The following is a 22,067-nucleotide window of genomic DNA, read 5'->3' on the forward strand; positions in this document are numbered from 1 at the left end:
TGGATAATCATCTGTTTGAAATGATTTAGTAGATCCTGCATCAAGTGAGGTATTGTAATAGATGACCTTCCAACTTCATGGTTCTATTATTTTATTGAATCTATTTAAAATGGAATAGGAATACACAGCTCAAAACAGCCATTTAAATGTTAAGATTCAGATACGTTTCCCCACTCGTCAAAAATATTTGCATTACAGCTTTATAAACCAATGCCAATCTTTTTGGTTGCTCCACCTCTCCAAAACAATCCAATAAAATATACAGTTTTAACGTTTGGTATCTTCTGTCATAAAACTAAGATTTTATTTTTCTTATAAGGAGTTAAGAGTTATTTTTTTAACATTTCAATTACCATTGGTAGGCTTATCAAGGAAGAAAGATCATTTTCTCTAATAGCACTCACATGCAATAATTTTTTAAAAGTACAGAAAGTGATCAATGTGTGTTTGCAGTAGGTTCTCAGTAGTCATTTTGTTTGAAAGAATTTGAAAAATTAATATGATCACCTGTACAGTTAATGTAAACATAGTATGACACTTTTCTTTCAACTTTACTTTTGCTTTGTCTATCCCTCCATATTGAAGAAAAACCTCAGTTCAAACTCTGCTTTAACTGCTACTGTGCAAACAGATATTTTAGAAGTGGTCTTTGAATATGGAGTGGTATATAACATCTGTAAAATATTTGAAATGTAAATAGAAGACTATGCCGTTGTAACTATGAATGGTCACTAAATGAACTGTTGTAAGTTGAGGATTACCTGTACTGCAGTTTTCTCAAGCTGACATTCTCCATATAGGTTGGGACTTTATCTCCCTATTTCTCGTGGGGTGGGGAGAATTGGAGAAGGCAAAATAAGTTGTGCAGGACTTCCTTGTGGCTTGGAAAAAGCCTTAATCAAACGTATGTATCTTTTTTTTCCCCTAGAACCAAAGAAAATGGCTTTGACAGAGAGCCTTTGCACTCAGAGCATCCAAGCAAGCGGCCGTGCACTATTAGCCCGGGCCAGCGGTACAGTCCAAATAACAGCTTGTCTTACCAGCCTAATGGTCTGCCTCACCCTACTCCGCCTCCACCTCAGCATTACCGTTTGGATGATATGGCCATTGCCCACCACTACAGGGACTCATACAGACACCCCAACCACAGGGACCTCAGGGACAGAAACAGACCTATGGGTAAGCAAAGCTTTTCTTTCACTGGGGTTTCGATCTCCGTATGTATCACCCTTCGGTTGTTATTTGAATCCCAGTGCTTGCCTGAAGATACCCGTCCATAATGTATTGTTTTATTTAGCCACAGTGGCGTAGTGGTTAAAGTGCAGTACTGCAGGTACTTCTGCTGACTGCCAGCTGACTGCAGTTTGGCAGTTCAAATCTCACTAGCTCAAGGTTGACTCAGCCTTCCATCCTTCCGAGGTCGGTAAAATGAGGAGCCAGATTGTTGGGGGAAATATGCTGACTCTGTAAACTGCTTAGAGAGGGCTGTTAAAGCATTGTAAAGTGGTATATAACTCTTAAGTGCTATTGCTAAGTGCTGTTTAGTTTCCTAGCATGATTTGATGCTTATTGAGTATCCTATGTCTACCACTAAGTGTTGTATCTTATGATTCATGATGAATGTATTTTTTTTTTTGGTACATTGAGAGCTTATGAACCAAAGAAAAATTCCTTGTGTGTCCAATCACACTTGGCCAATAAAAATTTCTATTCTATTCCGTTCTGGTCTGGTCTGTTCTGCATTACATTGTATTGCATGTCTTCTTTTATAGTGCAGAGCTCATGCAATCAAATGTGGGACCTACATTGCCATACAAGTTTTCATACGTCAGTCAGTGTGCTAGTTATTGAGTGAACAACAAAGCTTTAGCCTGTGAGTTCTCATTATGTTGGATCATAGTACTGTTAGTCAGGAACGGAGTCTTTTCTATCCCAAGAAATGGAATACTTTTCTTACAGAAGTAAAGAGGTCTTTGTCTTCATTTTGTATGATTTTTTTTCCTATTGTTTTGTAATGACTCTCTTATGGATCAAAAGAAATCTATATACTTGTTAGTGAATTATTTTGGTTTGCCTTTGTGGGATGTATTTCATTATATAGGTAAGCTGCTTGGAGTAGATAAAGAAAAAAAACTTCAAATCCATTAACCAAAATAATTCTTCCTATCCTCATTCTTCCATATTTCTTTTTGAAAATTGATTAGATTAGATTAGATTAGATTAGATTAGATTAGATTACCTTGCTTTATTGTTTAATGGTGTGCCTCTGTCCTGGCTGCTGATCTGGCAGTCAGGGAATTAGAAAGGGGTTCTTGATTATTTTTTTCTACTTCTCTGAAAATCTTACTGCTGATTCAAAGCATCATGAGCCATGGTGGCACAGTGGTTAGAGTGCAGTATTGCAGGCTACTTCTGCTGCCTGCCGGTTGCTTGCAATTTGGCAGTTCAAGTCAAATTTGACTCAGCCTTCCAACCTTCCAAGGTGGATAAAATGAGGACCCTGATTTTGGGGGGCAATATGCTGACTCTGTAAACTGCTTAGAGAGGGCTGTGATGCTATGTAAAGTGGTATATAAATCCAAGTGCTATCATTACAACTTGGGTTCTACGATTTTCTTTCCTATTTTTAATTCTGTAGATTTCCTTGATCCCTGAAATATTCCATCAGAATCAGGTCTTTTTTTTCCCAACTATTTAACGATGACAACCTTGGAAAAAGTGACTTACAACCGGTTGCACTTATGACCATTGCACTAGCCCAGTGGTCATGTAATCATAGTTCTGTGTTTGGCAGCTGGCTTGTATTTACTACTTGTTGTAGCATCCTTGGGTCACGTGATTACAATTTTCAACCTTTCAGCAAAAAACATCCATTTGGATGTTTTGGATATATTTGTTTAATAACTGTGTGATTCATTTAGCAACCATGTGATTAGCTAAAAAAAACCACCATAAAAATTATCATAAAATTGGGTCCAACTTGACATACAACTGCAGTAATTTATGTCACAAATTTCAGTCCCAATTGTGGTTGAAACTAAAGAAGTACCTGGATCATGCAATGCCCCTAATCAAGCAATGTTAATAATGCATATATTTATAGCCATAGGCTGAATTTGAAGCTACTGATAAAATGCCTCATTCATGTTATTCATATGTAATACTTTACACTTTTTCTGCCAGGGTTGCATGGGACACGTCAAGAAGAAATGATTGATCATAGACTAACAGATAGAGAATGGGCCGAAGAATGGAAACACCTTGACCATGTAAGGAATGTCTGTATTCTGTTATGTAGTGTAGATATCACAAGTTTTAAACTTACTGTATCTTTCGTAGTATAAGAAGCATCTTTTTCCCTTAAAAAAGTGAAAATCTGGGTGCGTCTTATACACTGAATATAGTATTTTGGCTGACCGAAACCCCATCCGGTTTGCAAAAATGGATGTGCATAGCCTTTAGGAGGCTTCCAGACTGCTCCTGAGGGCTGGGGAGGTCAAAAATGAGCAAAAAAAAAATGGGCCATTTTTGCTTGTTTTTGGGACCCCAGCCCCCAGAAGCCTCCCAAAGCCTCTGCGTGCACTTTTTTTACTTGTTTTTGCCCCAGCTCCCAGGAGCACTCTAAAAGTCGTCCAAAGCTTTGCATGCCCCCTTTTTTTTTGCAAAAAAAAACGAGGCATGCAGAGGGTTTGGGAGGCCTCCAGAGTGCAAAAACTTTTTTAAAAAATTTACCTCTTCAAAATTATGATGCATCTTGTACTCCAGTGCATCTTATAGTCTGAAAAATACGGTAATTTTAAGTTTAAAATTAGTGCGAAATGCTTATTATCTTTGTCCATAGATTATGAAAATTTGCAGTCTAATTCTAAATATGCTTATAGATTGGAGTGATCTTCATCTCTGTTATATTAGCACAAAGACAAGCAAAACCCATGAAGTTAAGAAACAGGATTCATCATTATGAGTGAACTTCACACATAATGGTGAATACTGTTTCCTACCTTCATAGGTTTTGCTTGTCTTTGTGCTAATATAACAGAGATGAAGACCACTCCAATCTATAAGCATATTTAGGATTAGGCTGCAAATTTTCATAACCTATATATATGATACAGAGAGAGAGAAGGAATGTTATTTATGATTACAAGAGGAAAAGTGCCAATTTCGGTGTCAACTATTTTGAACTCACTGAAGTGACACTTGCCTTTTTCACATGAGATATCACTGAAATTTTGCAAAATTTGGGAAGTTCATGATGACGCGTTTTAAAAATTATTGTTATTTACCTTATTTGGAATGAGGTCTGCTTGGCAATCGGGAATGCTATTGTTGAATTGCCAATTCCTGAAACATTCTTGACACATTCATTAAGATGTCCAACTGGATCTAAAATTGCTGGACTCAAATTATTCCTTATCTTTAAAACTATTTCCCGAGCCATCCCATGATAAATGAGTCCAGCAGTTTTCCCAGGATCAGCATGAAAACAAATGTTTGTAGCAGATGGGCATACAACTGCTGGAGTTGAACATTCCTTCGAAAACCAATAGTAAGCGTAGTATCAGGATCTGCTGGAGAATAGTCAAAAATGTCAAATCTGGGTTCTGGGACTTCCTTTGCTTTCCTATTTAAAAATAAATGGCAACTAATATGCTTAAAGAAGAGTAGGAGCTTTATGTATAAGACGTAGTCTTCGTACACATTGTTTGGAACTAAAATATCAGGATGTTCCCTGGCTGAGTGCTTTATTTCCTTTGCACATTGGATTAGAAAAATAGAAATTGGAAATAGAACTTTTAGGACAGCATTGGTAGGAAGGAGATTCTGAGCACATGGCAATAGCTGTGTGGCACTTTCATCTCTGCCTTGTGTGTCTATCCTACACCTTCTCAACATTTCAGACATTGTTCCCACTGCAGAAAAAGTTGGAACTCCAAGCTAATTTCACCATTGAGCCCTGTATAGTAGATGAGTAAAATGAGGACCCAGATTATCGGGGGGGGGGGGGGGGGGCAATATGCTGACTCTGTAAAACGCTTAGAGAGGGCTATAAAGCTATGTAAAATAGTAGATGCTATAACAGATGCAGTGCTTCTGGAACAGCAGTAGCAGCCACTTCTCTCACCTGTCCTCATCCCACCCCCAGTAAATATTGCTAATGGCCCTTCTGAATGGGAAATGACTTGGACTAACACTTGAACGTGCTTTGTGCTGGCTGACCACCAGATTAAATTGGCTAAAATCCACTGTGCTGCTTTGTTAATGTCAGGTTGGGAACTGTGTTCTGGATACTCAAACATAATCAACCACAGAATGGAACTGTGAGCCAGTGTGGTTCTCATTCTATGGCACCACAGTTCACCTAGAAAATACAGTCTGTTTGTGTGGCCATCGGTGGTGAAACCTAAGTAGCATGTCCTACTGGGAAAACATGACAGCAGTGGATGGTGGGAGTCCATTTGACACTTGTTTGAAGAGAACCACTGAAGTGTGACCCTGCTCTATAGAATCTGGGTCTTATGCTGAGGTGGCGCAGTGGTTAAATGCAGAACTGCAGGCTACTTCAACTGACTGCAGTTCGGCTGTTCAAATCTCACCGGCTCAGGATTTACTCAGCCTTCCATCCTTCCGAGGTGGGTAAAATGAGGACCCAGATTGTTGGGGCAATATACTGACTCTGTAAACCGCTTAGAGAGGGCTGAAAGCCCTATGAAGCGGTATATAAGTCTAACTGCTATTGCTATTATGGGCAGTATTCAGAAATAGACTTCTGGTTCGTCCCCGAACTTCTAGTCGGCCCCATTGGGCATTTTTAGGCCTACCCAGGCTTCAGTGTAGCTTCCTGAAACCTGGGGAGGGCAAAAAATGGCCCAACACGCAAACCGGAAGTTCAGGAACAGACTTCCGTTTTGCACATTGGGCTGTTTATCACCCTCCCCAGGCTTCAGGAAATCCTCCTGAAGCCTCCAGAGGGAGAAAAACTGCCCAATGGGCAACACAGAAGTCCATTCCCAAACTTCTGGTTTGCATGGTGGGCCATTTTTTGCCCTCCCCAGGCTTCAGGAGGCTTCCCTGAAGCCTGGGTAGGCCGAAAAACGTCCCAACAGAAGTTAAGGAACAAACTTCTGGGGTGCCCGTTGGGACGTTTTTCTCCCTCTGGAGGCTTCAGGAAAGCCCCCTAAAGTCTGCAGAGGACAAAAAAGAGCCCAATACGCCTCCCGGAAGTCCAGAGAACCCTGTGCGCATCCGCGTGGGGGGGTGCGCACATGCGTGGGGGAAGGCCCACGTGACACACACACCCCACGCTCCCCCATGCTTTTGGCACGCCTTAACAAAAAGCTTAGACATCACTGGCTTGAGTGATCACTGGCTTGAGTGATCACCAGCAGGGGGTTGGACTAGAAGACCTCGAAGATCCCTTCCACTTCTGTTCTGATTGATATACATCAAATAAACATTAACGTTTCATAATTCTCTTTCCCTTTGTGACATCTAGCTCTTAAATTGCATCATGGACATGGTAGAAAAAACAAGGCGATCTCTCACTGTGCTACGGCGATGTCAAGAAGCTGACCGGGAAGAACTTAATTACTGGATACGGCGGTACAGCGATGCAGAGGATTTGAAAAAAGGCAACGGTAGCAATCATTCTAGGCAGCAGAGTCCAGTGAACCCGGATCCCATCCCTTTAGGTATGGTGTCTTTAAACCATTCAGAAACCACTTTCAACACTTTTATGTTGCTGTGTTTACAGACTTGCATCTGTCTTCTTTTTTAATCTTGGTCATTTTTTAAAAAAAAAATTACAATTTTGCGGCTATAAAATGTTTGCCTATATTTAAAATCACACTTTTGTTCTGACCTAGGCTTCCCCAGCAGCACGAAGCCAAGTCCTCGTCCCGATAAACCCCTTTTATTTAATTTACAGTGAATTCATCTCCAGCAAGGTCCTGGCCCACAGTCTTTCCCAGCCCACAGAAGATAGTTCTGATCTATAACAGGCTTAGAGAGTGGCTAGGCCTCTTTCAGATGCCGAAATACTTGGCAAGAATGCAAGAATGAACTAATTGTCTCCTCCAAACACCCCTCGCCTTTCGCTCCTCTTTTATTGGGAGGAGCCATTCACCTTCTGCCTGTGGCCTTACTCCCAAATCAACACCTGTTCTTTAGCTGTTCCCTTCATCTGGCAACATTGTGCATGAGCACACTGGGAACAAACTCCAGCTGTTGTGTGCCTCATTGATGTCTGATTCCGAAGGCAGCTAATAACTGTCAGATGGCCATGGCCCCATCTCTGCCTCTGGCATAGAGCCCTCATCCGAGCCTTCCCCAGGCTCCAGGACTGCCCCATGTTCCTCCCCAACCTCATCACTGTCCGAATCTGCTGCCAGCTCTGTTGGGCGCTGGCGGGCCACAACAACTTTACAGAGAAGGTGGAGGATTATCGAAATACAATATTTAGCTCACCTGGATTAAGCTATAGGGATTCTGTTTATTGGGCTAAGAAAAGAAAAGGGCTAGTAAATCATCATAAATTGATACAGAAAAGAACTGGTGTTATGATCCTACATCGGTGTCTCTTGAAAGTACAGAATATTAAAACCCTTTCAAGCACATGCCATCAAATTTGCAGCTTCTGTTTTGAACACAGTATGATAATAATGAATTAGAATTAGATTCCCTTACAAATTATAGAATTTAATAAAAGGAGAATAACATCACGACAGTGTGCTGCTAGTTCATAAGGAAAATAGTCAACAACGGATGAGTTGCCTATAAGGCAAGATAAGAACTTCATCAATATAGGTGCCATCCCACACTTACAACTTGTTTTTAAAAAATATTGTATCACAAAGAACAAACACTGCATTTTTCTGTATGTTGCAAATGTCACAAATCCCCTTTGTCATTTTTAATGAGCTAAACCACCCAGTAAAAATTACCAGCTTGTCATCTCCAGTAGCTATGGATGGAGGAGAAGAGGGCCATCTGTTATGCCTTTGTGTCTCCCCCTCCCCCCTTTATGATTTATATCAGTGCCCATTTTGTAGATCAGTTTCAATTATAGCTATAATCTATCCTTTTTTTCAAGTTTATAATAATGGCTTTAATCCAGAATTCTCTGCAACCTTTGCACCAGGTGAAATAGCAAGGACGCATATGCTAGCCGCTACTGACCTTTCTAATAATAAGAAATGGTGTGAGATAAGGTACCGTAGCAGCAGATGCATGCGGAATTGTGAGTATCTACAGTTAAAAGTAATTTATGGGTGTTGAGATATACAGTATCTCTGCCTGAGACCTTGGAGAACTGTGGTTGAAAGAAATAGCATTAACACAGACTCACAGTTTAAAACACTCGTTCCCCCCCTCCCCATACACACCCTGCTTTATTGATTTATTAGTTTTCTATCCTGTTGCAGTGATAAAAATCAATAATTGTCATGTTATTTGCATTATTTTTTCTTACATTAAAATTGATACACTCTGAACCACTTTCTTGAAATTTCTATACACTATTTATATTTGCATGTTTTATTTACTTATCTATTTACAGTATATCTGGCCTTTATTTAAAGGCGGTGAACATACTTAATACTCTTACCTCCTCCTATTATTGCCCACAACAATAACATTGTGTGATGGGTTGGGCTGGGCGGAAATGCCTGGTCAAAAATCACCCATCTGGCTTTCATGCCTAAAGTGGGACTAGAACTCAGTTTCCTGGTTTCTAGACCAACAAGTTAAACTCTACACCAACCTGGTTTATATGCTTAGCATAAATTGTTTGTAAGAAATACTTAAATATTTGTTTGGAAGATGATTAAATTTACTTTACTCCTGAATAATCCATATATATATAATATGATATATAATATCAGACAAATTATTCATATTTATACACTTGATAGAATATGGTTGTGAGCCGCCCTGAGTCCCCTCCGGGGAATAGGGCGGCATAGAAATATAATAAACTCAAACTCAATATGTAATGGTAAAATTATATGTAAATAATTTATTTTATTCAAGCATTTTTGCAAAAGGATATACAGATACTCTTCATTTTACAATCATAATGGAACCAGCCCATCATGGCTGTAAATTGTAACATTCATAAATTGGATTACTCACATGATTGACCTAATTTTACCACTAGGTGTTTTGTGGCAATCATTAAGCGAACAGTATGGTCATTAGTGATTTGCAATGGTCTGATTTTGCCATAAAACATGGTCATATGACCATGGGATTCTGCAAATGGCTGTAAACTCTTGAGAGCCAAAATGCGATCACATGACTGGGGGGATAGCCATTTGAATTTTTGCCCATGCCCCACCCCCTAGGAGCACTCTGCAAGCCCCTCCCCCAAGGCTATTCATGCTCTTTTTTAAAAGAAATACAGGCCGTTTTTGGGAGGTTTGCAGAGTGCAAAAACTTTTTTTCCCCTTTCGGAAAGCTCTTTAACTGATTGATGAGAATTAGATTGATCAAGTGCTGTGCCAGCAGAAACAAAATGTTAGGTGCTGCAGATTGTCAGCACATGGATAAATACACCTGGCAACATCTACCTACTTATCTACTCTCTCTTCCTCCGTACCTACTGTATTTCTCTCTCTCTCTCTCCCTCTATCTACCTACCTACCTACCTACTCTCTCTCTCTACCTACCTACCTACTGTATTTCTCTCTCTCTCTCTTTAACCCTCTACCTACCTACCTACCTACCTACTCTCTTTCTCTCTTCCTACCTATCTACTGTATTTCTCTCTCTCTCTATTCCTCTCTCTCTATCCCTCTCTCTCTATCCCTCTACCTACCAACCTACCTAGTCTCTCTCTTTCTCCCTACCTATCTACAGTATTTCTATCTCTTTCTATTTCTCTCTCTCTATTCCTCTACCTACCTACCTACCTACCTACACACACTCTCTCTTCCCCTACCTACCTACTGTATTTCTCTATCTCTTTATCTCTCTCTTTCTCTCTCTCTATCCCTACCTACCTACTGTATGTCTCTCTTTTTCTCTCCCTCTCTATCCCTCTATCTATCTACCTATTTTTTTTTTAAAAAAAATGCCTCTTCAAAACCTTGGTGCGTCTTATACTCTGGTGCATCTTATACTTCAAAAAATACAGTAATTTCATTAAAGACTGCCTAAGAATGAAAACACAACACATGTAGGAAGGAGGTGGATTTCCAGGAGGAAGGGGGTGCATTCCAGAGGTATAAGACACAACTCAGTCTAGATATCATATGGGAGGGAAAAGGGTAAACCTAATAATTCAGAGAGTATATTGTAAGAAACAGACAGTAGAATTCTCAGTCTGGCATGATTTTGTTAGTATATGTGAAACCACAAAGAACTCAGCTGGGAAGAAACACCAAGTCTCTTTGTTGGTTTGGGGCCTGACATGCAGTATGTTACAGTGGCTTGCTTCTAGGTCACATCTACCTCAAATTCATTTGTTGACATTTTTCACAAAGCAAGCCTCATCAGTGTCCAAATGTGATCTTTAGATAGTGCAGTTCCTTAGCTAACCTTACCCAAAATCCCAAATGTGCTTTATGAAGAGGCAACTGGACTTCCTGGTTTTTCTTTGAAGACATGTTGCTTCTCAACCAAGAAGCTTCTTCAGCTTCTTGGATGAAAAGTGAAACATCTTCAAAGAAAAATTAGAAAGTCCAGTTGCCTCTTCAAAAAGCATGGGAAAACCTTTGGGAAAACCCAAAGGTTTGGGAAAACTATGACCTGATGACTGATGCACATATGCCAATCATCTGGATGGCGCGCATTCTTATGCCAGAAAATGGAAGACCAGCTCTTCCCGTTTCCATCACTGCCACATGTACAAAGCTCAGCTGATCATCACGTGCACATGTGCACCAGAAACCCAGAAGAGGAACAAGCGACGGTGCACATGCAAAGTGACATGGTTCCATGTGCCACTTCTGTGCCATGGTGAATGTATGACATGTGCCATAGGTTCACCATCACGGCTATAGACCCTTACTCCAAATGCCATTTTGTATGTTGCAAGACTGCTGATTATTCTTGCCTCTTACTTTACAAGGTGAGCTAGACCAACTGCAAAATTTAAATGAAAAATCAAATTCTAGTTGCATTTTTTACTATTATTCAAAGACTTCCCCCATTACTTCCATCCTACCCCAATATAATAATTTCCTAATAATAGTTATGCAAATATGAATAGAGCTGAACTTTTTCTATGAAAAAGCTCAAGGAATTGGGATAAATATAATGAGTTATACTTTTTTTAAAATCAAACTGTCAGTTTGTTTTATCTGTCAACCTGCATTTTCTCTTTTCATGCTTACAACACTGGTGATTTCTGTTGCATCGAATTCCCATATGATTTGCTGAATTCAAAAGTGCTTCTTACTAACAGGATTATAGACTTTCCTGTTCTAGAGGTTGATTAAGCTGATTTATATTACTTTGACAATAGGACATGTCATCTTAATTCGTAAGGATCTTGTGAACTAAGTAAAATAATTGGTTAATGGTATTCATTGCATGCGGTATGCCAAATCCATTGCAGTTTGGGGCATATTTTATTTTGCTGTTATTTTTCTGTTTTCTTACACCTTTGAAGAAATATATATTAGTCTAGTAGTTAGAAAAGAATCAATTAGTTCTTGTGATTAACCTATTGTCACTTGAAAAGTAAAATATTAATATTCAAGTGATGCTTTTACTGTTTTTTGATAAAAAGCTACATCTCAGATACAAAAGGATTTGTAAATGTTGTTTCAAAGCAACTACCTATTTTCAGGAAATGGAACAGAAGCAAATTTTACACCAGTCAATCAATGTTGATATTGGACAAAATTCTAAAACAGAATATTAATTAGCTAGCTCACATCTTAAAAAAGATAATTGATTATAAGATAAAAGATCTGTTTATAAGAATTAATCAACTGTATCCCTTTTGATAGAATCAGTGTTGATTCTAAACAAACATTTGGCAGAATCTTCTGTGAAATTCTTTTGGGACAGAGTGGTAAAATGTAGATTATCTGATATTATTTGACTTATGAATCTGGTTAAATAATTATTTTTAAGAAATGTTTTGAATGTATGCTACAATTTTTTTTGTACAATCATTGTTTCTAGTACTATGAATTAAGTGAGTAAGATTATGAAGGGAGTGGTCATGCGGTTGGGAGGAACCATTAACACCCTGTAAGACAGAGACAAGATTCAACCATGTTGACAGGCTACAATGCTAGACTTGAAAACAAGGAAATATCCAACATGGATAAATGTCATGTACCAATATGACAATATTTTACTTCTTCAAAAGCTCTATCCCAGCAGTTTCACATACACATTAATACATTAGACGTACTTCTCTAAAATATCACGTTGAGTTCCAGATCACAGAACAAAAATCATCACTGACCAGAGAGACTAACTCTCTACAAGGAATAACTTGGCACAGATGCCACATATCTTCTGTTTAACTTTCTGCAACAAAATTATATATTATCTGCATCAAGAATTGCTAAAAGAAGTTTTTTTTAAAAAAACAGAGAAAAAATACATTATTTCTCCCAAGTACCAAAGAATAGAAACCATCCACCAGAGATGCTAAATTAGTTTAATCTTATACTGTAAGATAGCAAAAGTGTGATTAAAATGGTATGACTTAATTTGCGCATGCTAAAGTAATGTGTGATTTGGATTGTACACTTCTCTTGAAACCAGCTAAAATTATGGACAAAAATATGGTAGGGAGTGTTGTGTACAAAACAATAAATTAGACAAAGATGCATAGAAATAACACATTGAAATAAATGTAAATTCCTTTTATTAGGTTCTCTGTGGGTGCCTACTTGACAGATTAATGTGGGACAAAAATGGAGGAAATGATGCTATTTATGACAATTACACTGGGACGTGGTGGCTCAGTGGCTAAGATGCTGAGCTTGTTGATCAGAAAGGTTGGCAGTTCAGCGGTTCGAATCCCTAGTACCACATAACGGAGTGAGCTCCTGTTACTTGTCCCAGCTTCTGCCAACCTAGCAGTTCGAAAGCATGAAAAAATGCAAGTAGAAAAAATAGAAACCACCTTTGGTGAGAAGGTAACAGTGTTCCGTGAGCCATTGGCGTTTAGTCACGCCAACCACATGACCACAGAGACCTCTTCGGACAGCGCTGGCTCTTCGGCTTTGAAACAGAGATCAGCACCGTCCCCTAGAGTCGGGAACGACTAGCACATATGTGCGAAGGGAATATTTATTTACCTTTACCTATGACACTATGGGTTCTTGGAGGAAAGGTGCATGTAATATGGAAATAAATAACCTCAGAATAATAAAAAATGTGATGAAGTGATGATTGAAGACTTTGAAATTTGGGGAAAGTGATACAGACTGCTGATAACATCTTCATTGACTCATAAAAAATAGATCATATAAATTTTATTTTATATGAGACATATAAAATAGATCTATGATTGTTCCAGGTGAAGCTCTCTTATCCCAGGCAAAATACATTTTTTTAGGATATTATCAGTGGAGGGACAATCTTTTTCTAAAATAAAATATTTATTATTTCGGCCAGCAAGCAAGATATAATGGTCCTCACTTTATAAAACATCAACAAATTCTCAAAGAAACAAGCCTGGATCATTTTCCTCTTCTATTTTCAAATCTTACAACTCTTTCCTTAGATGAGTGATATGGAATAAAATAATTAGAAACTTTGTTTACTTCCTGGTTTAAAATTATGGAGCTATTTGTCTTTGGAAACACAAAGTTCTCTTCATCATATCCACTTTTAAATTATTTTTAAAATGTGGACGTGTGTTTCTTATTTTCAGCGTATATTATACCATCCTTTCCTTTCCAGAAAAGAAAATTAAAAGCCATGTGGAAGTCCTTCGTAGATCTTGATTTAATCTTTTTAACAGTGTCTTGGCTTCGTTATCTATATGAATTATGGGTTGGAATATGAGCTTGATTGATCTTCGTGCTTCGAAATTGAACCAATTAGCTGGCAATCCAGTGAATGATATCACTGAATTCCATTTAGCTTTGACTGTTACATACCTAAACAAATCAATACAGCATCTTGTTCCAGTTTTTATATCGTACCAAAAGGCCACTCTTGTAGTGAAAATCATAGTTGCGCTGGATGGCTTATGTTCTTTTTTGGCTAAGACAAAATATTTATTACAGGGTTCCATATTTCGTAGTATGTTACCTTTCTTGTAGCATTCAAAGGATACTCAGCATAGTTTCACTGATTTCAAAATCTAGTTATGGATTTTAATATTTTATAAGAGCAAGCATTAAAATGTTTTGTTATGGTTTTGTTTTGTTTTTCATAGTTTATGTTACTTTCTTCACACTGAATTTGGTTTCATTTTGTGATACAGGTTCAGTATCCAGGATCATTTAAAAAACATTTTTAAAGCAGAGTGGGGAGGGAATGGAGATTTTACAGTAACCTTCCTCTGCCACACCCACCAAGCCATGCCATGCCCACCAAGCCACCTCCACAGAACCAGTAGTAAATTTTAGGCATAAATTTTAAACTCTAAATAGCACTTTATTGATGTTTCCAGTGTCACCAGCTTCCTTTGGCCTGTAGAGTTTGGAAACAAAGATGCTTACTTCAAGGAAAAGAGGGCTTAGAAGCAGTAATTTCAGATACCGATTGTCCTTGGCTTAGGCCACAATTGGGATCAGAATTTCTGTTGCTAAACAGGATGTTTGTTAAGTGAATCATATCTAATTTTATGATATTTAAGCTAATCACTGCAGATTGTTAGGCAAATCTGGCTAAGGTGGCGCAGTGGTTAAATGCAGCACTGCAGGCTACTGCTAGATCAGCAGTTCAGCGGTTCAAATCTCACCGACTCAGGGTTGACTCAGCCTTCCATCCTTCCGAGGTGGGTAAAATGAGGACCCAGATTGTTGGGGGCAATATGCTGACTCTCTGTAAACCGCTTAGAGAGGGCTGAAAGCCCTATGAAGCGGTATATAAGTCTACTGCTATTGCTATTGCTATTGCTTCCCCCATTTACTTTTCTTTCCAGAAGTCAGTTGGGAAGGTTACAAATGATCACATGACCCCAAGACGCCTCAAACATCATAAATGCAAATTAGTTGCTGAGCACCCAAAAATTTTATCACATGACTGGGGATGCTACGACAGTCAAAAAAGTATGGGGGCTGGTTGTAAATCTCTTTTTTCAGTGTAATTTTCAGTTGTAATTTTGAACAGTCACTAAACAAATGGTTGTAAGTCAAGGACTACACTTACATGGCATATTTTTGTGTTGCACAGATTTGCCAAGGTTTCAGTGAGTATTGCCAACAGATAAGAGATACAAGCCCACTAGTGCATTCAGGAATCATCTGGATATAGCATTTTGAGTGGCTTCTCTTGACTGATCTTTAACCAATCCTCCCTGCCCCCGTAAAAGCCTATTGAAGCCACCAGCATCAAACTGACTGTATAATATCAGAGTTACAACCAGCCCCTCTACTTTCTCATCAACATCTCAAACTGAATAGGAAATCTAGTATATGTCCTGCTGAATGATTCAGTCCAAATAACAGGAGAGGTCGTTGATCATCATGGTCAAAATGAAATCCTTAACCACTGCTAACTTGGCAATCTTAGTATGGTCCTGTTTTGTGTAGGAATTAATTTAATTATTTCTGCCAGCTGCCTTTCAGATGTAGTTTTAATCACCACTTAGGAAATAGGTGCAAGTGTTGGACACAGTTGCAGAATATTCATGAATATTCAGCAAGACGAGAGGCAAAGGTCATTTTATTAAGTATATACTGATTAACAATATAGAAAAACTTAGAACAACAGAGTTGTTCTCTGTTGTTGACCTTGAATGTCTTCCAAATTCAATCTTTGCTCAAGTAGGAAATGCAACACCAATTCACACCATTTCTTCTTAAAAGCCTCCAGGAGCACTCACAACTTCTGGAGGATGGGTATCAAACTGGATCTGTCACGTGACATATCGTGATGTTTTTTGCCTTTGCAGAGCTGGGGTGGGCATGGCCTGCACGTGATGTATGCAGCCCATGGGCCACCAGTTTGACAGGCCTGTTCTAGAGGCAGGTTGTTCCACTGATTAATTGTTCTGTCAGGAAATTTATCCTTAGTTCTAGGTTGCTTCTCTCCTTGCTTAGTTTCCACCCGTTGCTTCTTGTCCTGCCATCAGGTGCTTTGGAAAATAGCTTGACTCCCTTTTCTTTATGGCAACCCCTTAGAGATTGGAATGCTGCTATCATGTCACCCCTAGTCCTACTTTTCATTAAACTAGACATACTAAATTCCTGCATCTTTCTTCATTTGTTTTAGCCTCCAGTACCCTAGGTTTATAAATCCCTTATGGTAGGGTTTATTCAGGATTAAGTTTACGAAGTCTTGTTTCAAATAACTATAGATAAAAGGTGTGCAGACTGCACATTGGGATTACTATTCCACTCAATTTCCACAAATCAGAGGAAGGGAGCCTGCCCATAAGTGTATGTATATGTAGTGCGGTACGCACCTCTCCAAAATATACCCCTTAAAACAGTGCATTATGATGATAATCTCTATCGTGATGTGGCACTATTTGTGATTAGTCCAAAAAAGAATGATGGATACTGTTAACCTTGAACATACACAAGAAAAGTATTCCTTTCTGCAGAAGAACAGATTTGCCTAAAGAAGACATTGGTAACTACAAAAACAGAGGGATAGAGAGAGAGAGAGAGAGAGATGCAAGTTATAGAAAAGATTACTAAAGGATTGAAATAGATAAGAAATAAAATATAAACATCTGCCTTTCACTGAATAGAACATAGCATTAAATGCATGTTTGATAGAATCCAGATGGAGCTACAGTTTCAAGCTACAAGCGTAGACTGAAAAAGGCTGCAAAGAATAATGTATCTCCCAAGAATAACCAGGATACATTCAGGACATGAGCTTTCACCACACGAACATGTCAGTCCTGATTACATCCTTCTTGTCCTTTAACCTTTATGCCTGAGGGCTGCCAACCACAAGGGATAAAAGAAAATAAGTCTTCCACAAATTTCCAAACCTAAATCAGAATAGTCCAAAATCAGCCAGGAAAGCACCCATAAACAAAACTGCAAGAGCAGACATTATAATTTGCTATAAGGGTAAAATATAAAGAACATTGAACAAAAGAGACAAGCTAAAGTATTTCAGTTAAGGAGTCAAGCACAATTTAAAATCCAGAGTTGGATCATAATATCCAATTCCCTGTTCGGTGCAGGAATCTTTTACTCCAGATTAGATACATAAGATTGTACATAATAATAAGATACATAAGGTATTGTCTCAAAAGGAGATGCCAAAACTGAATCCAGAAAACAAATTCAGCTCATCAGAAAATAGATCATAACTGAGATCTCTAAACCCATAAACTTTCCAATAATTGTAAAAACCAAATTGCAATTCCTTACCAGTTACTATTTAAAATTTGGTTTTCTTCAGTCCTCACTCTTTTCAATATCCCTGATCATCTCATTCCAGAAAACCATAATTTAGTTAGGCAGCAACATTTAGTAACTTGTCCCAATTGTAATCCCAGCTCTTCTCCAATATTTGCAATGAAAATAGAGTTCTCCGCCTTAAGGGGTATCAAAAAAACCACTTTAAGGGTCACTCCCTTATCAGTAAGTCTAAAAATGGCAAAGTCACCACCTCAGGGGGCAAAATTTAGGTTGAGAGCTAGAATTTCTCAGAGCAGACTTGTCAGTTATATCAACAATTCACTCAGTTTAAAACTGAGCCACAGGCCAGAGCAACTGGGAAAAGCAGGAAAAAGAAGTTTCCTGTAGAGAAATACGAAGATGACCTGGGAAAAAGTATGCAAAAAGGGTTACAAAAACATGCTTAACATTGGGAAGCAAAACATGAGGCGGAAACTCAAATTGGCTCCGCTCTAACTTCCTGGAATATAAGAGGGAGGGGAGAGAAAATGCAACCAGGCTTTCAAGATTCTGTTACTAATAAACTAGAGTTCAAATAAAACTTTTTGAGTCAGTTTCCTGGTCTGATCCACCTTGAAGGATTGTCAAATTATACACAATGGTAAAATAAAGAATCATGGTACCGTTTACATCTACTATGCAAGAAAGATTCTTATCTACTATACTATGTGTCTTGAGGAGCTTCAGTGAATTTGAATCTAGAGACTTAGTCAAGCTGGGTCAAGAGTAGCATCTGAGAATTACCCACCCACCAAGCTCTTGTCAAGAAGCCTGAAATGGGCAATAATCCTTTGAAAGTCAGGGAACTGGCCATTCAATCTTTATACAGAGATGCTCCACCTGGACAAGTCTTCAGTGATCCTTGTTCTCAAATACCAAGGGCAATTGTTTGCAGCAGCTCTTTTCCTAAAGAAAAATAAACATTTCATACCCACATATTGGATGGTGCAGCCTTGATATACAGAAAGGCTAGACATGTTTTCTGTGTTTCTGATTCTGCAAACAGCCCTATGAGGGACAGTTGTTAAATTGGCAGCAAGTCTTAACCTAAGGTTCACCACTCACAAAGCAAATTTGTTTTATAGTAGCCAGAGGTTGGTATTCAGCCGGTTCAGACTGGTTCAAGCGAACCGGTAGCGGAAATTTTAAGTAGTTCGGAGAACTGGCAAATACCACCTCTGGTTGGCCCCACTATCCCGTCTCTGTCATTCCCTCTCCAATATTCCCCTGTTTTTTTAGCTCAGCTGATTCGCGCAGCAGAACGGATTGCTGCGCCTCAGCTGGGCTAAAAAAACAGCTCAGCTCACCAGCGCTGACACTGAGGGCAGTCTTTGACTGCTGTGCCCGTGTGCAAAGTGCGCTCTCATAGAACCAGTAGGAAAAGATTTGGAATACCACCACTAACCAACAGTAAATTATTTCTTTAGTAGAGAGCAACTGTTGAGGCAATCCCACAGATATTCAGTTTGTTTGCCACAATCCTAAACAAAAGGGTTGCCATTATAATTAGCTTTCTCTCATTTTCTAGACTGAGACATCTTGCCTGCCATTTGTAGTTTGTGGTAAAAAATTGCCTTCCTATATCTTACAGTGGGACCCAGTAATCCATTATGAAGTATATTAAAGAAAAACAATATTTGCTATTATTAAGTTGCAATAATGCAATTTAGGGTACATTTCAGTGATTAATATTAGTTTTTCCATAATACACACACACATATGGATACACACACACACACACACACACACACACACACACACACACACAGAGTATATGTGGATATTGGAGAAGAACATAATTATATCAGATTCATTTAGTAGGGTTTATTTCAAATGTTTCATAAGGAATTTTGGAATAAAAGCATTGCTCTCTTCATTTTTAATCAAGTTTATACTTTTAATCCCTTGATTGAATTATGAAAAGCAGTTTTTTTAAAAAAAAAATCTGTTTAACCAGATTTAAAATATACTGTTTTATTTCTCTTATTCTCCCCCTGGTTCTTATAGACTCACATCGGGAATTCCTTCACAGGCCTGCTTCTGGATATGTGCCAGAGGAGATCTGGAAGAAAGCTGGTAAGAATTGTTTAAAAACATGAGCATAACAGTTTGGCAGCTGTGTGTATTTGTGAATACTTTGATAATATGAATTTTAAAAACAAAGAAATAATAAAGGCATTGCTAATAAACCAGTTTTAATTCATAATGCTTAGCTGGAATGGATCAGAACACAAAATAATTTTAATTACACCAGCATCTATGTCAGAAGATAAGGTGATATCAACATAACTCTAAAATAAGAAAGATACCCAGATTATATTACCTATCCTTCTGGAGAAGTCTAAATCTAATGATTTTTATACATCATTATTCTAATGGTTGGCAGGCAATATCTACTACCTTGTTTTCCTCAAAATAAGACCTCCCCAGATAATATGTCCAATCGGGCTTTTGAGTGCATGAGCTAAAATAAGCCCTCCCCCCAAAATAAGCACTTCCTGAAAATATTGCAACACAGCAGCAGCCATGAGAGACCATGTTCGCTGCCTCCTGCACCTCAAAAATAATAAGACCTCCCTGGAAATAAAGCCAAGTGCTTATTTCAAAGGTCAAAAGAAAATAAGACCTTGTCTTATTTTCAGGGACACATGATAATAAAGCCATTGTGTTGTATGAGAAGATCTACATCATATTTTTTTTCACATATAGACTTTGTGTAAAGCCTAAGCTATAAATAAATATTTGTATTTGATTGACTGCAATTGAATCCATTGGCTAAATCCAAAAGAAATCTAGCCTGGTAAATTGTCTGTCTTACTGATGCTGATAAAGTTGAGAAATTAAATTTGGGGGATGAAATTTTTTAAAGTCCATGATCTGGATCAGACAAGTATTCTCATCTTTTCACTAGTTATTGTTGATCACCCACATCCCCAAACATTTCCCATACTATTCTTCCCATTATTTACTATCATACAAGTATGAGTATAGCAATGAGTAGGATGAGGGATTTCCCCCCCTTATTTTTCTATCTCTTTCTACAGAGATGAGGAATGGCTTTTGGGATTGGGAGTTACAAAATCAAAAAGAGTTCCCCCCCCCCTTTTTTTTTTCTTCCTTATGATTTTTTCTTGTTACTTGAACTACTGACAGTATCTCCCTTTGTACTAAACAAAGGCAAGGATTGGGAAGTTGTTTGGTAGAACTGATTGCAAGGAAGAGATTTCTCATTTTCTTATTGTTGAATGGATCAAGACATGAAATCAGAGATAGTATTCAGCCAGTTCTGAGAGGTTCTGGAGAACTGGTAGCGGAAATTTTGAGAGTGGGCAGGGAATGGGGATTTTGCAGTATCCTTCCCTTGCCATGCCCACAAAGCCATGCCCACAAAACCAGCAATAATTTTTTTTGAATCCCATCACTGCATGAAATTGTTTCTGGGTTTTTGTGAATGAAAAGAATTCATTTTTTTTGGCTGGGCCAAGGAAATTTTAGAATATCTCCCCATTCCTATCCTTGTGTTGGATATTTCCTGTGCTCTTTCTACATGTAAGCACAAAAATTTCCACAAATGTCCCTTTTATTAGACTCTTACCCTATTTTTAAGACGTATCTAGCATGTTCAGCTGAATTTTGGTTTCAGAACCACAATAAACAGACCCTAGGGTTATATGTTGGTTGATTTCTAATAAATATTAATTGATATTAATTATTACTGCTTCGGTAATGTTTTGCAGTACTGTATGCTTATAAAATTCTAGGCTCCAAGGGTAATATTTGTAATTTTTTCAGGTTACACAAAATATTATAAAATAATAATGTGATTGGTAATTACACATAAAAGAGCCTGTAATCAAGTTCATTTCTTCTTTTTAAAAACGTTTGCAAAGATAATAATATGATTTTCATTTGTGGGTTTGTCTTCATGTATTTCTTTTTCAAGAGATCTGAAAATGTTTGCAGTTGGTAATAAATATTCAAACATCTTGCAAATGTCCTACCAATTCTCTTTGCTGATCTTTGTATGCCGGTGGGACTAGAATAGGAATGCATAATTTAAATATAAATTGCCTTATTTGCATATGCAATTAGTCAAGCTGCAGCTTTGATCGTAAGCAAAAATTATTGTCCTGTTGCCACTTACACAGAATAGTAATTCACCTTGAATATACAAAATAAATGAATCTTGACTTGCATAGCCTCCAAATATTTATGGGAGGGTAAAGTGAAGACATATTTTAAGTTTCATAAACTTAGCATTTTTCCTCTCTAGGCACAATATCAATATTTATCTTCACATGTTTTAAAAGAGGGTGAGATATTAATAACCATGTGTTCCAGACACAGAAGGTGCCACATGTAGTGCATGATAACTATTTGGAATTATCAGACAGATCAATACTTTTCATTAACACTAATAGAGAATTGTAGTTCCAAAAACTTACTCCAATTTTTTTAAATAATTTTTCCACATGTTCCTATAGATTAGGTTACTTCGGTGAATAAACAACAGTGGGAAAAAACATTTTTAGAGTGGGAAAATAAAGAAAGAGAAGG

General features: G+C 38.1%; 1 protein-coding gene across 6 annotated transcripts in view; it reads left to right on the top strand.

Annotated features, from left to right (window-relative positions):
• Positions 1 to 22,067, top strand: part of RUNX1T1 (RUNX1 partner transcriptional co-repressor 1) — a 158,118-nt gene that overhangs the window by 118,744 nt on the left and 17,307 nt on the right. For all 6 annotated transcript variants that reach the window (XM_087706864.1, XM_087706866.1, XM_087706865.1 and 3 more), the window contains 4 exons: positions 929 to 1,179; positions 3,184 to 3,269; positions 6,497 to 6,692; positions 19,518 to 19,586. In XM_087706864.1, coding sequence (XP_087562990.1) covers positions 929 to 1,179; positions 3,184 to 3,269; positions 6,497 to 6,692; positions 19,518 to 19,586 — 602 coding nt within the window. The remainder of the gene's footprint in view (positions 1 to 928; positions 1,180 to 3,183; positions 3,270 to 6,496; positions 6,693 to 19,517; positions 19,587 to 22,067) is intronic.

This window comes from Thamnophis sirtalis, unplaced genomic scaffold (genome assembly GCF_051295495.1).
Source record: "Thamnophis sirtalis isolate CommonGarterSnake01/CBP01778 unplaced genomic scaffold, rThaSir2_p1.2 scaffold_2, whole genome shotgun sequence".
NCBI classification, from domain to species: domain Eukaryota; kingdom Metazoa; phylum Chordata; class Lepidosauria; order Squamata; family Natricidae; genus Thamnophis; species Thamnophis sirtalis.